The sequence below is a fragment of the Heloderma suspectum genome, chromosome 1 (assembly GCF_057233095.1).
Source record: "Heloderma suspectum isolate Gila_16-S chromosome 1, 16-S_ref, whole genome shotgun sequence".
NCBI classification, from domain to species: domain Eukaryota; kingdom Metazoa; phylum Chordata; class Lepidosauria; order Squamata; family Helodermatidae; genus Heloderma; species Heloderma suspectum.
Genome location: NC_139458.1, coordinates 30,138,141 through 30,151,171, shown reverse-complemented (window position 1 = coordinate 30,151,171; position 13,031 = coordinate 30,138,141). Strand labels below are relative to the sequence as shown.

General features: G+C 40.0%; 1 protein-coding gene across 9 annotated transcripts in view; it reads left to right on the top strand.

Annotated features, from left to right (window-relative positions):
- The window catches only part of VRK1 (VRK serine/threonine kinase 1), a 41,087-nt gene that overhangs the window by 2,459 nt on the left and 25,597 nt on the right, over positions 1 to 13,031 (top strand). For all 9 annotated transcript variants that reach the window (XR_014788463.1, XR_014788459.1, XM_084839472.1 and 6 more), the window contains exons 2-7: positions 3,830 to 3,991; positions 6,118 to 6,173; positions 8,802 to 8,871; positions 9,639 to 9,726; positions 10,711 to 10,819; positions 10,939 to 11,031. Coding sequence is in view for 7 of the 9 variants with exons in the window: in XM_084839472.1 (XP_084695598.1) it covers positions 3,835 to 3,991; positions 6,118 to 6,173; positions 8,802 to 8,871; positions 9,639 to 9,726; positions 10,711 to 10,819; positions 10,939 to 11,031 (573 nt within the window). In the remaining 2 variants the exon portion in view is untranslated. The remainder of the gene's footprint in view (positions 1 to 3,829; positions 3,992 to 6,117; positions 6,174 to 8,801; positions 8,872 to 9,638; positions 9,727 to 10,710; positions 10,820 to 10,938; positions 11,032 to 13,031) is intronic.

Here is a 13,031-nt window from a genome sequence, read left to right as displayed (position 1 = left end):
TGATTTAGGTTGCTTATAGAACTTATTTCTGGCTGCGCTGACGGTTTTTGTGTTCTGCTGTTATTGATTATATGGTTCTTAACTATGTCATTGTAAGCTGCCTTAATGTTTTACGGAAAGGCAGGATTATTTTACTAAATAAAATAATTAGAGCTGTGGTTCTCAGGCTTTCATAGTTTACTTTTAGCCCTGCAGAATGTTGGGAACAGGGCCAGCCATGTGGTTCTGCTGTCCTCTTCTTCATGTGTAGATTTTATACATGCCAGCTGAGGGCTATACTAACTATCCAAAGCTTTTACTTATTGTAGCCTATGTGCCTTTGCCAGTTTAAAAACAACTATGGGGCAGAACATTTCTGTAAGCAAGGGCTGGTAGTTACTTACTGAGCAGAGCAATTTCTTAAGATAGAAAGAAAATGTCCTTGTCTGTTTTTAGAGAGCAAATGTTGTTTATTTGAGAACAGCAAATTGCAGGTTGCTAAAGAGCATAAAAGTAGGAATATATGAGATCACATAGGTGAGCATGGTGGGTGATCCTCCAAGTGATGTACATAATGCCATCACCTTGAGTGAAGGGCTGTATCCCAGTGCTTGTGGTAAGTTACCCGTGAGTGGCCCTTACTATCAAGCTTATAATAACTGTATGGCATGTGACTTGTTGAGCCATACTGATAATGCTTGATCTAAAAAAAAGAGTATTTTTCATTTCTCTTTATTTACATACAAAATCAGTCAATTTGGTGGCTGCATTCCGAAATCATGCCAAAAACCATGTTTTTTTGTTATTAAAAGACATATTCTGCCTTTCCTTAATGAGCTCAAGGTGGCTAACAAAGTTAAGAACAATTTAAAAGCAATCTGGAATAGCAAAAAGACTCTAAAGCAGCATAAAAGAGTAAATCAGCAGAGTGAAAAATGAAAAAGTAAAAACAGCTAGAAACAATAATTTACTTAGACAGCTTAAAACCATGCTAGGAGCCCCCATTTATGGTCTAAAAGCCTTCCTAAAAAGGAAGCTTTTAACCATCCTACGAAAGGCCATTAGATGGGTTGAGGCTAGCCTTCCTCAGGGAACTCCATAATCTGGGCTCAGCAACTGAATGGTCTTTTCCCTGGACACAACTACATTCATTTTGGGAGACATTGGGGCATGGAGGATGGTCTCTGACCATAATCTCAGTAGCTGGGCAGGTTCATACAGAAGAAGATGGTCCTTCAAATTTTGACAACTGTAGTTTAGCGTATGTGCGCAAGTCAGCTCCCTTCTCCCCTTTCCTCCTAGTCGGACACGACTGAACGACTGAACAACAACAACAGTGTGTTTTTAACTGTAGTTAATACAAATGAGGGTTTGGTATGAAGTCTAAATTGAGCTATTGGTAGAGGTGTAGTGATGCAGTTTGAAGGCTTTGAAGTGTAGATTTAATCTTCAGATTTAATCATAACCAGGATGTTATTTAAAAAAAAATTCAATATTTAGGGCACAATCCTGTTGAGATAGATGGTCACCTCTGACTTCCTCTAAAGTAGGATGCTACTGCCTATCCAATGTAGGGTGGCTGAAGCATGGAGGAGAGGATTCCTTCTGTGCTCTGGCTGCCCTGCAGTTTTCCTTAGACGCGTGATTTTGGGCGTCTAAGCGCAGCTTTGGGGAGGGGGTGGGATTGGGGCTGGAGACCACATAGGAAGCTGTCTGAAACAGCTTCCGCGGTCTCCTCCCCTTCTCGCCCTCAGGAATGCCCCGTTTTTGCCCTCTCCACAACCTGTGTTACGAGCATGGAGGGGCATGGTGGGGCAGCTGCCACAGTTCTCACCATGCTGGCTACGAGAGGGAGGGGGAGGGGAGTGTGGTTTCCCAGCTCTGAGTTCGTAGCACTGTCTGTGAGCTCAGAGCCAGGAAACCGAAAAATCCTATCTCCCCCAGATGCTGTCTAGGTGACATAGGATTGCTCTCAAGTATTTTCAAACTGAAATTCATTTTTAAAAGGGCATTGGTTTTATCCATCCTATTTTAGGATAAAATTTCTTGAGCAGGTTTAATTGTAATTGACTTTTACCTTCTATTGTTCACTCGTCTGGAAATTACAAGAAAATGGAGATATATAAATAAAACAAGTAGCAGTATACCCTTCAGAACACAGTTGGTTTTGTTTGTTTCAATACATCTTTGGGCAGTATCCAATGATGACCGCCTGTGAGTGGCCAGTCCAGTGGATTCCGTTGCACGAGTGGTGCCCACCGCTTGCACAGTGGAGATTTAGTGCTTCTGGGGGCAACCCAAAACGAGTAGAAATGCTTGTTTCAGGAACTGGGCAGGTCAGCAAAGCTCACATAAGGGAGAACCATAGTGTTGGCTACTGCCTGTAGCCTCAACATCATAGTCTCACTGCAGCATAGTTTCCTTCTCTCCCTATTATGTTTGAAGGGTTCTTGCACTATTGCTGCAGGATTGGGAATAGCAGAGTCGTGCCAATAGTACAGAGAGCTAGTGTAGTGGTTAGAATGTTGGACTGGGACTTAGGAGATGTGTGTTCTAATCACCACTAGGCCATGAAGCTCACTGGGTGACTTTGGGCCAGTCACTGACTCTTAGTGTAACCAACCTCACACGGTTGTTCTAAGGATAACATGGAGGTGAGGAGCATCATGTACACTGTCTTGGGCTCCTTGGGAGCAAGGGAGATATAAATGTAACTGATAAAATAAAGGTTATGAGAAATGCTTTGTTTTTGGAGCAAATTACTCTTCTGCCTAGTACCCTCCACGTTTGGATAGCATAGTGCAAAGGCTGTCAGATATAAGAGCCAAGCATTTTTGCTAGACCATTCAGTTAAGGGTATGTATGAAGAATAATAGTTCAAAGATAGAGCACACTGAATGCAAAAGGTCCCAGGTCCAATCTCTGTAATATCTCCTTAAAAGGTTTATGTAGCAGTCAAGTGGTGAGTTAGACCTCTGTCTAAGGCTCCTCTGGAGACCTGTTGCCAGTCAAGAGTAGACCATTCTAGGCTTGACCTTGCAAGCAGGGACAATGTCATCCTAAGCAAGCGGATAGGGATATAGGAAACAGGAGTTCTGTAGGTAGCATAATGGTAAAAAGTAGATTTGCTACAAGTCCTGCTTTTTCCCATAGTTAAGAAGGGGACTTCCTTGATGTGCATTGCAAATTAGCATTTATAGTGTATCATACTTGTTGTTGCCTCTCAACTGAGATGTCCAAGCTTAAGGAGGGCAAAACTGACGCAATGATAAGAGAAGGCGGGTGTTTTTTTTTTTTTGGCCAGCTCCTGCTTTTTACTGCAAATGCCTCATTGGAGAAATTCTAGGGGTAAGTTCTAAGGGAACAAAACCAACAGTTAACTTTTTTCTTAGAGCAGACATTACTTGACCCATTATAAAAGTAGCTATTGATTTATCTGGCAATGCATTAAATGTTAGCATGGGGTGATAGTCATGTCTGCTAAGTACCTCAAAGATAAGGTTCTGTCAATCTGAATGGTGTCTGGTTACAATAGGTATTTGAGATTTTGATTGGGGATATATAAGTTCTTTACAAACTGAGAAATTATTGCACTTAACGAGGAAAGTAAAAGTTGTCTTTGTTCAGGATTCAATTAGGAGAAAGAAAGCTTGTCCCAAAAGAAAAACTCTGCACTCAAAGCATCAATGGTCTGGAACCAGAATTTATATGGTGCTTATTTTAGTACTTGTGAAAGGAGGATATGTTGAATAATGGGAAGTGGCAATAGACATCTTAAATAACTAAAAACAAGTGGGAGTGTGGAATAAACTTGGCCTCTTACCAGTGGATTTGTTTTTCTTCTGTTTAGTGAATATGCCTAACGTAAAGAAGACAGCTGGAAAAAGAGGTCCTGCAAAGCGGAAGCTTGCAGAAGAATTCCCTCCTGGAGAAATTTTTACTGACTTATTAAAGAAAGCTTGGAAGCTTGGCCCAGTTATAGGCAAAGGTGGTTTTGGCTGCCTGTATCTTGGTAAGATTGGTTTTAAAAGGTGTTAAATGTAGAACCCTGTATTCTTTCTGGTGGTGGTGGTGGTACCATATAATTTTAAGGCAGTGGGAGCAGTAAAATTAATTTATCATGCACACAATTTGGCTAGAGAGTGGCAGTATTTTTGCCTTCAACATTCTCTTTTGAGGAATCCAAAGATGCGCTTAACATATCACGATTTGTTTAGCCCTACTAAATTTCTGCTGCTAATCCTGAGTTTATTCATCACCTTCATGCTTGGAAGTAGGGCTGCTCCCAGCTTGTCCTCCCACCTTCACTGAACCTTCATCCTCCAGCGAAGCTGGATGGAGAATTTCAGCAACCTTTGCAAACAACTTCTGAAGGTTGCAACACTTTTGTGGGTGGGGGGGTGGGGCAAGCTTTTTGACAAGATGGCCGAACAGTCTCTGTCTTTTTTCTTTTCTTTTCTTTTACTTTAAACAAGGGCAAGCTGCTACACTCAGCAGCTGGATGCCTGCTAGTTAAAAAAAATCTCTTTTTAAAATGGTGCTGATAACCTAGCGTGATTCCCAGTGACATTGTACAGAAAAAAGATGGCTGCTCCCATGGACCTGAATGTTGCTCCCTCCCCTCCCAAACTCCGGAAAGGGTTTTCCCCTCCAACCTTCCCACTGAAACCAGGGATCCACCCTACCTGGAAGTTTCTCAGAGGCACCTTGTTGGCAGGTGTTGGAAATGGAAAGATGGACTGTAGTCTGATTCAGCAAAGAAATCCTTATGTCCTTTGTTATGTGGAAGCTTGGACCCAGTCAGCTGCTGGATGGACATGGCTTGTAAAAACGCCTAATGCATTTTGACTAGAGATTTCCAAATTAATACCTGAAGCGTGTGTCTCAAGAATTGTCATAGTTCAAAACTGCCTTTATGAGTTTTATTCTTTCCCTTTTGTATATCAGCCTTTCCCAAACTGCAGTCCTTGATGATGGGCTACAATTCCCATTACCTCATCCAGCAGAGTCAATGGTCAGGGATGATGGAAGTTGTAGTCCAGCATAATCTGGAGACCCCAGGTTGGGAAAGGCTGTTTTATATTATTTTTAAAAATCTGATTCAGTTATTGTGTTGGCTAGAAAGTTGGAATTGATGGCCATTCTGGGGTAGAAAGAGAGTTTTGCCTCAAGGCTTGTTTCTTGCCATGCTGCTGTAGCCCAAGACTGTTATCTTCTGATCCCTACAAGCATTGCTATTTCTAAACTAGTGGTGAGGATTTTAGTGACAGGATTCTTTTTGGAAACTGGCAGATTCATGAGATGGAAAATAATGAATTTTGTGATATGTTTTTAGCTTTGCTGTTTTAAATCTGTATTTTAAACTCCTGCACTGCTGCTAGGTTTTATTGTGGTTGCATTGTTATAATGTGGTTTTAATGTTCTATATATTTTATATTGTTTTATTGTTTGCCGTTTGGTTTTAATTTTTGTGAACCGCCCAGAGAGCTTCGGCTATTTTCATAGAAATGAAATGAATAAATAAATAAATAAATAAATAAGTAAGTGGCATCTTAGTTAAAAAAGTAAGTAGCCTTAGTGTTGTAAGATTTTAATCTCAGGATATGGTACAATGATGGCTGTTTGGTGCTACTGTTACTGTGCTGCTTGTACTGAACTTGCTCTGTTCAGACTTGCAATAATTGAAAAGGAATGAGCACGGTTCCTTCCTGGCTTGCAAATGTCAGGCAAACTAATGTCACCATCTCAGTCGCTCACCAAAGTTTTATGGCTCCTCGCTCCTCTGTGGGGGCTCCTGGAGAGCCATTTCATGCTACAATTTAATATGTGCATGCAAAATCGTTTGTGTTTATATGTAAAGCCGAAATGCTAAGTGCAACAACATGTCTATCGTAGATGTGTAGCATACAAGTATACTCACTTTGGAGGCAGGATTAACCAAGGAACACATGTAATGTGTGAAGGAGCCAAGCGGTATTCCTTTCTGCCTGAAACTGCTTCTAGTGTAAAGCCCCCCCCATTTGGTTTTCTTCATCAAGCTATCAAATACTTGTTTCTGCTTTATTTTGTACAATTACTAACTACATTAAAAGGTTGTCCTCTCATCCTACTGATAAGAAGCCCTTCATGTTTTAACAGCTGATGTTAATTCTTCAAAATCGGTCACCAGTGACGCACCCTATGTTATAAAAGTGGTAAGTTTAATCTTTTTACTTTGAAACAGCCTATATTTGAACAGTCCAATATTATAACTTGAATTTGGTTGGTTAGCATGCTGTTAGCGTTCTTATTTAAAATAATTTACACCATTGTCCTCTTGCTGCTTCGTTATAGTCTCAAATTGCAATAGATTTCTTTTCTACGTTAAGAGTCTTCTGCAGTAGTAACATAAGAAATGATTGTAATTCTGACTATGACACACTTTACACAGTGCATGGGTGGTGGAAGACCAGTTCCATTTTCCTCTCCAGTCCATCACCTCCACCCCTGTTCTCCAGCTGTACCACTCATCACCTTGCTCCTTGACAGGTTGGTTGCAGGGGATAGATTCAGCTGGGACAGAGTGGGGCACTTAAAGCTAGAATTATCCTTGGAGTACTCTGTACTATATGACTTCATGCAAAGTGCTGGCACTAGCCAGATAAAAAGCAGCAGGAAAGAGTCATGCATTGCTTCTGATACAGCCAGCTGCCTTATGCAAAGTGACAGTGTGCACCAGAGGATACAGAGGACTTTGGGGCATGCTCCAATTTTCTGTGCCTCCTCCTAGCTGCCTCTCAGTTCCCCCTTCCCTGTTCCCACCATCCCTTGAAAGGGAGGGGTAAACGTGGCAGACACTGGAGGCTCCCGGGGTAGGGGGGGAACCCTTTGAAGGGCCAGATTTAGGCACCATTTGCTGAACCTTGGCCTCTATTTGCCAGTTCGACTATGATATATTGGACATTTTGGCAATATAAGGGAAGCCTGTTGATTTTAAAAAAGCCAAATTATAAGGTGCCGTTTAGTGTAGCTACAAATACTAATGCTTGTTAGCAATCAAGTAGTGTCATGTGGATTTGCCTGTTTCTGGCTGCCTTTTATTTTTAAGATTATAGATACTATGAATCGATTATGTTTACATTTGTAAAAATAGTCTATACATCATGTCTTTGACTACTAAATGTTTTGAAAAGCATTAATGCATAGTTCATATTGGTGATATATGTGTGGTTTTAAAAGGATGTTGATATAAACATTTTATTTATATAGAACATTCGTGCTTTGTGGTCTGCTTTAGTGTATAACCATAATGGAGATAAATTGTGTTAATAAATGAATGCCTCTGACAACACAGAATAGACAGCTTGAAAACATAAATGTCTTTTAGACATTAGGGACATATGACACCAGATGTAGATGTACACAAGAACTTAAACCCATTAGAGTTGACCGGGGGTCAGGATTGAGTTGCTTAAGTTAAATCAGGCTCATCTGGACAATATAATATGCTTGCACACTGATATGCAGGACATACTAGTTGTGGTGCACTGGCATAGACTGTACTGCTTCAAAGACAAAAAACATTGAGACAAGCTTCTTGACATGGGATAGCCCCCTGCGGTGTTCAGGCTTACCTAAAATTCGGCAGCAGCTTCAACTGAAGATGGTGAGAAATAAATGCCACACAAACCCTGATCTTTCACATTACTCAGCCTTATGGTAGGCTGTAATGTGCACAAGCTCACGTATTGGCATTGGTGAGGATCAATCTGTGCTTTTTAGAATTGGAGCCATTGTTTTAGTAGGAACTGATTTGATAAAAGGTATCCTTTGTACACATGGAAGAGACCATATCTTGCCATGCTCTGCATGTGAAAGGTCCTAGATTCAGTCCCTGGCATCTTTAGCTAAAAAGATTAGGTAGCTTGTGATGGGAAAGACCTCTGCTTGAGAGCCTGGAAAACTGCTGCCAGTCAGAGTAGACAATATTGGACTAGATGGACAAATCATCTGAACTTGAAAAAAGGCAGTTTCCTATGTTCCCAAACTTACTTGCAGATTTACTTCTGTAAGAGCAATCCTGTGGTCTCTGGGCAAATGTCCCAGGGACCATAGGATTTTTCGGATTCACCCTTCCAAGTTGTAGACACTGCTATGACCTTGGAAGAGGGAGTTGGAGATCCACCCTGCCTCCCCTGCCCCTTGTGGCCGGCATGGAAAGAACCATGCCAGCTGCTGTCTGAGGTCGACTTGGAGGAAGAAGAGAAAGGGTGTATTTTGGTGGGTGGGGAGGAGACAGGAGAGACTGGGATACGATTTATCCTGAGCCTCCTTCCTTCCCCCTCTGAAGTGCCCTCACTAGATGGCCTAAAAAGCCCGTCTAGCGAAACCTGCGTTGGATGATCAGATGCTTTCGAGTTCAGGGGTTTCTGGTCACTGAGGGTGCAATCGATAAGATTGTGTCCTAGGAGGCATATGCTCTGAGAATAAAGCAAAAGTGTATATATTGGTAATTCAGTGTGATAGTAAATGACGCACTATTACTAAAATGTCAAATATTAGGCCTTCGTTCACCATATTAAAGTGAAAACCCCATCCTATTGAAGTCTATCGAAACATTCCTGTTTTCTTAATTGATTGGATTTTTTCCATTACATATCAGCCATTGAGGAAATGGTTCAGAGGTGTTGTTAATTAAAAGGAAGATAATTTAAATGGTTAAATTTCAAGTTTTGCATAGGACGGTGGAAGAAAGCTTTATTTTAGTATCAAAGTGTTTGCTAGGGAGAGGTGGACAGAAATCAATGTGAAAAGTTACACTTACTTTAAAATGATTTTTAAAGGAGCCCAGTGACAATGGACCACTCTTTACTGAATTAAGTTTCTACACACGAGCTGCTAAACCAGAGCTAAGTAAGTAGTGTGCTCTTGAGTTCTGATTCAACAAAATTTCTTTAATCCTTTTTTGAATATCATAATATAGAACATAGAGTAGTAATATATTGTTTAATGGTTCATGGGCAACTAGAACAATAACACATAGAGGACTCTTAAATGGTTTCTTTAAGAGCATTTTAATTATAACTGGATGTTTCTTTATAATGGTGCAGTGTTGGATATTTATTGAAGGTAATTGTTTATAAACAGGGTCTACTGAACTGGAACACTTGCTCTTGTCCTTTTCATGCTAGAAGGTCACAGCCCATTGAGGCTGCAGCCACTAATTTGCAAGGGGAAAATGGAATTTTCATACTAAAAGGTGGCTATTTGAATGGGGAAAAAGTATAAGCCATTGGATTTAAATATTGTATTTGAATTTGCTAAAGAGATAAGATGTCTTGGCTGTTGCTTGCCTGTGCAGGATTCATTTGTTGTATTAAAATGTCTATGAATGTAGAAAGGGAGAGGTAATGGCACAATCCAGCCAAAGTAAGCACTTTTAAATCTTACTAATTTCAACAGGAAAGGCTTGCCCATGACCAACTCTACTGAATCTTAAAAGTTCTTAATGTTGGCTAGGTTGTAACCTTAGTGCCTTAGTAGTAAATACGTGTTTGCTATTCACTGATATTAATCAGTTGTCTGATTTACCAGTATTCACATTCTTGCGTAAATATGGCAGTAATTGCTTTGCAGAAAACTGTAACAATGCGTATTTGGAAACTGTTTTATGTTTTCAGTTAAGAAATGGATTTCTTCTCACAAACTGAAATACTTAGGTGTACCAAAGTACTGGGGTTCTGGCATGCATCAAAAGAATGGCAAAAGGTACAAACAATATATTATTTTAGAGTGTATAGGATATTTCATAATCACATCTCCCAGCAACAGCTATTCCACAAGCCCTACACTAGTTCTTAAAAATATTAGTGGATATCATTAAACGACAGCCTTTGGCATTGTGTTGGCAAAAGTTTATCATTGTGAAAATATGGGGGGATTGTATACCTGAAAAAAATATACGTACAGCTAAATCTATGGTAAACCTTAAGTAAATGTTATTGAGAGATATTAACTGATACATGTATGCAGAGGCTATTGTTAGGTGAATCTTAGGAATTTTAGTATTGTTAGCTCCATTTTGCGTGGAGCTGCTTAAAAATTAATACATTTATTAGTTTTTAAAGTGCTGTATAATTCTTTTTGTTGTTTTTAATGCAGCACACTAACACGGATACACCTCTGGAAATCATTACATATGTAACTTACGGTGCAATCCTATGCATGTTTAGACAGAAAAAAGTCCTATAACTCCCAGCATTCCCTAGCCAGCATACTTCTTTCTATCTAAACACGCATAGGATTGTGCCCTTAATGCGTATGAGTCTGGGAGGAATTAATCATGCTCAACCAATATAGTTTTTGCTTCTAACCTATGGTTCAAAGATGTTCGTGAATCATAAATGCCCTCTCACTTGCACTCCAGATTGCCCTGATTTTCCTCTCCGGCTTTTGACCACAACTTCCCTGTTAATGTTTAGAAAGTTACTGAAGACCTTCTTATTCTGATGGACCTTCAGTGTTAGTTGAATTGTTCTCTAGTGTTTTGTTACTGCTTAATTTAAATATGTATATAAGATGCATAAACAATGGAGAACAACATAATTTGAAGTTTGCTGCTTGTTCTTAAATTTGCGGGTTCCTATTGTATGCTGCTCTCAGGGCCTTTTTGCCAGACAGATACTTAGACATTTGAAAATAAATGGGTAATATAATTTTTGGAATGACAACGTCCCTTTATTTTGAAATTAGCTATAGATTTATGGTGATGGACAGATTTGGGAAAGATCTTCAGAAGGTTTTTGAAGAGAGAGGAAAGCAGTTTACACGCAAAACAGTATTACAGTTGGGCTTGAGAATAGTAAGTTAAACTTTCAATATTTTTAATGCTACCTAATGTAATCTCGGCTTTAAGGTCAGTCTGTAATGACTGGGGTTGAGCATTTTTATGACATTGACCTATATTGTGCTTTTTTTTAGCTTGATGTTTTGGAGTATGTTCATGAACATGAATATGTGCATGGAGACATCAAGGCCTCAAATCTTCTTCTGGGCTACAAGGCTCCACATCAGGTAACTTCCAGTCTTTTCTTTTCAGAGTTTAACCTATTGTTTTAAAGAAAATGGAGCTGCTATGAACCTCAGTAGAAGTCTTGCCTTTATGAATGTGTACAGCATTAATATTTCTGCTTGACATTTATATCTAGTTAATGTTGTACATTTTTTATTCACTTTGCTGGCAGTTGATCAAATTGGCTATTCTGCCCTGAATAATATTCAGGAGAATGCTTGTGATACAAAACGAATTTCAAACAGCTATTTGGGGGTGGAAGTTTAAAATTATATAGTACACCGGTGAATTACGTTTGCCTGTCTGCTTTGTCAATTTTTTATTTCCTTTGTTTGAAGAATCCATCAAGCATAAGTGTTCTGCTACTTGGAAAACCTGATTTTTTAACATGTTGATTATTTAAATCAATTGGTTTACAGAAATATCTGTAGCTGTCTAATTTTATTATTATTATTATTATTTTACATCTTTAGCGTTTGGCAAATGCACATATGAAGTCCATAATTTTCCCCTGTTCAAGTGCTTATCTTGGGGTGAATAAGCAAATACTAGTACTTTTGAAGTAGCAAAACTAGCTTTGCGAATAAATTCACAAAATGTACTAGTCCACAAAAAGTTTTGCTTTTCTGTTACCCATATGTATATGGACTTAATATACCTATAGAAAGAAAGGCAAGGGTCACTGGTCGCTGTCACTGGCTAGAGTAACAGTGAGAGCCAGTGTGGTGTAGTGGCTAGAGTGCTGGACTGGGAGCCGGGAGATCCAGGTTCTAGTCCCCACTCAGCCATGGAAGCTCACTGGGCGACTTTGGGCCAGTCACAGACTCTCAGCCCAACCTACCTCACAGGGTTGTTGTTGTGAGGACAAAATGGAGAGGAGGAGGATAATGTAAGCCACTTTGGGTTCCTTGCAAGAGGAAAAAAGGTGGGATATAAATGCAATAAATAAATAAATAAAGGTCTAAGAGTCACTGGGCGGTTGTATCATTTACCATCAAGAATACAAAACTTGAGCTTTTGCGTCATGTGGTCTTAGTGTAATGCCACACAAAAGCTTCCTCTGTACTAAACCAGCATAAGAATGGTGACAGATGCTTGAAGAGGGCCCCCTTCCACTGTTTAATCCAGGGGTGGGCAGAAGGTAGATCTCCAGATGTTTGGACTTCAATTCCCAGAAGTCTTTGTGAGCATGGCAAATGCTCAGAAATGCTTAGAGTTGAAGTCCAAATCCTCTGAAAATATACTTCCTGCCCACTCCTGGTTTAACCTATCATACCAGCTGCTGACATGAGTCAACTCACAGGAGGATCCCTCTAGCAATACAGTTAGACTCAGATGCTTCATAAAGTAATATAGAACCAGGATGACATGGCACATATTTGCTGGTCCCCAGCACTCCATCGTCCACACCTGGATTTGGGTCTGAAAGACCAAGGAAAAGTTGTAAGTAAGCAAGCACAATTTGTGACATTGCACATCATCATTACTGATCATGGGACTTTCCTGTTAAGGCATCGGCTTTAGCTTCCAATTTCCCAACTTTGTGGAGTTTGAATCAACATGAGATAGCCTTAACTCTGGACTTAAACTGGCAGGTTTACTGATTGAATTGAATTTCCCAGTTTTTGAACAAGAAGTGTATAATGACATTGTTGGCAATCCGGCCCTCTCCTCAATGTATTTGGATCTGCTTTCCTGTGAATTGTATGATATGTGGGATTATAAATACTTAACTGATTTCATTTCAAGGTGCGCACTTAACATTTTTAGGTGTATATCTCGAACAGTCCCCTTCATGGATCACTGCCTTGTTGTGGTGAAGGGGCTTGCATAACTCAGTGAAGCCATAAGCTATGCTGTGCTGGGCCACCCAAGACGGGCAGGTCATGGCGGAGAGTTCTGACAAAATGTGGTCCACTGGAGAAGGAAATGGCAACCCACTCCAGGATTCTTGCCAAGAAAACCCCATGGAACGTACCACAAGGCTAAAAGTTATGATGCC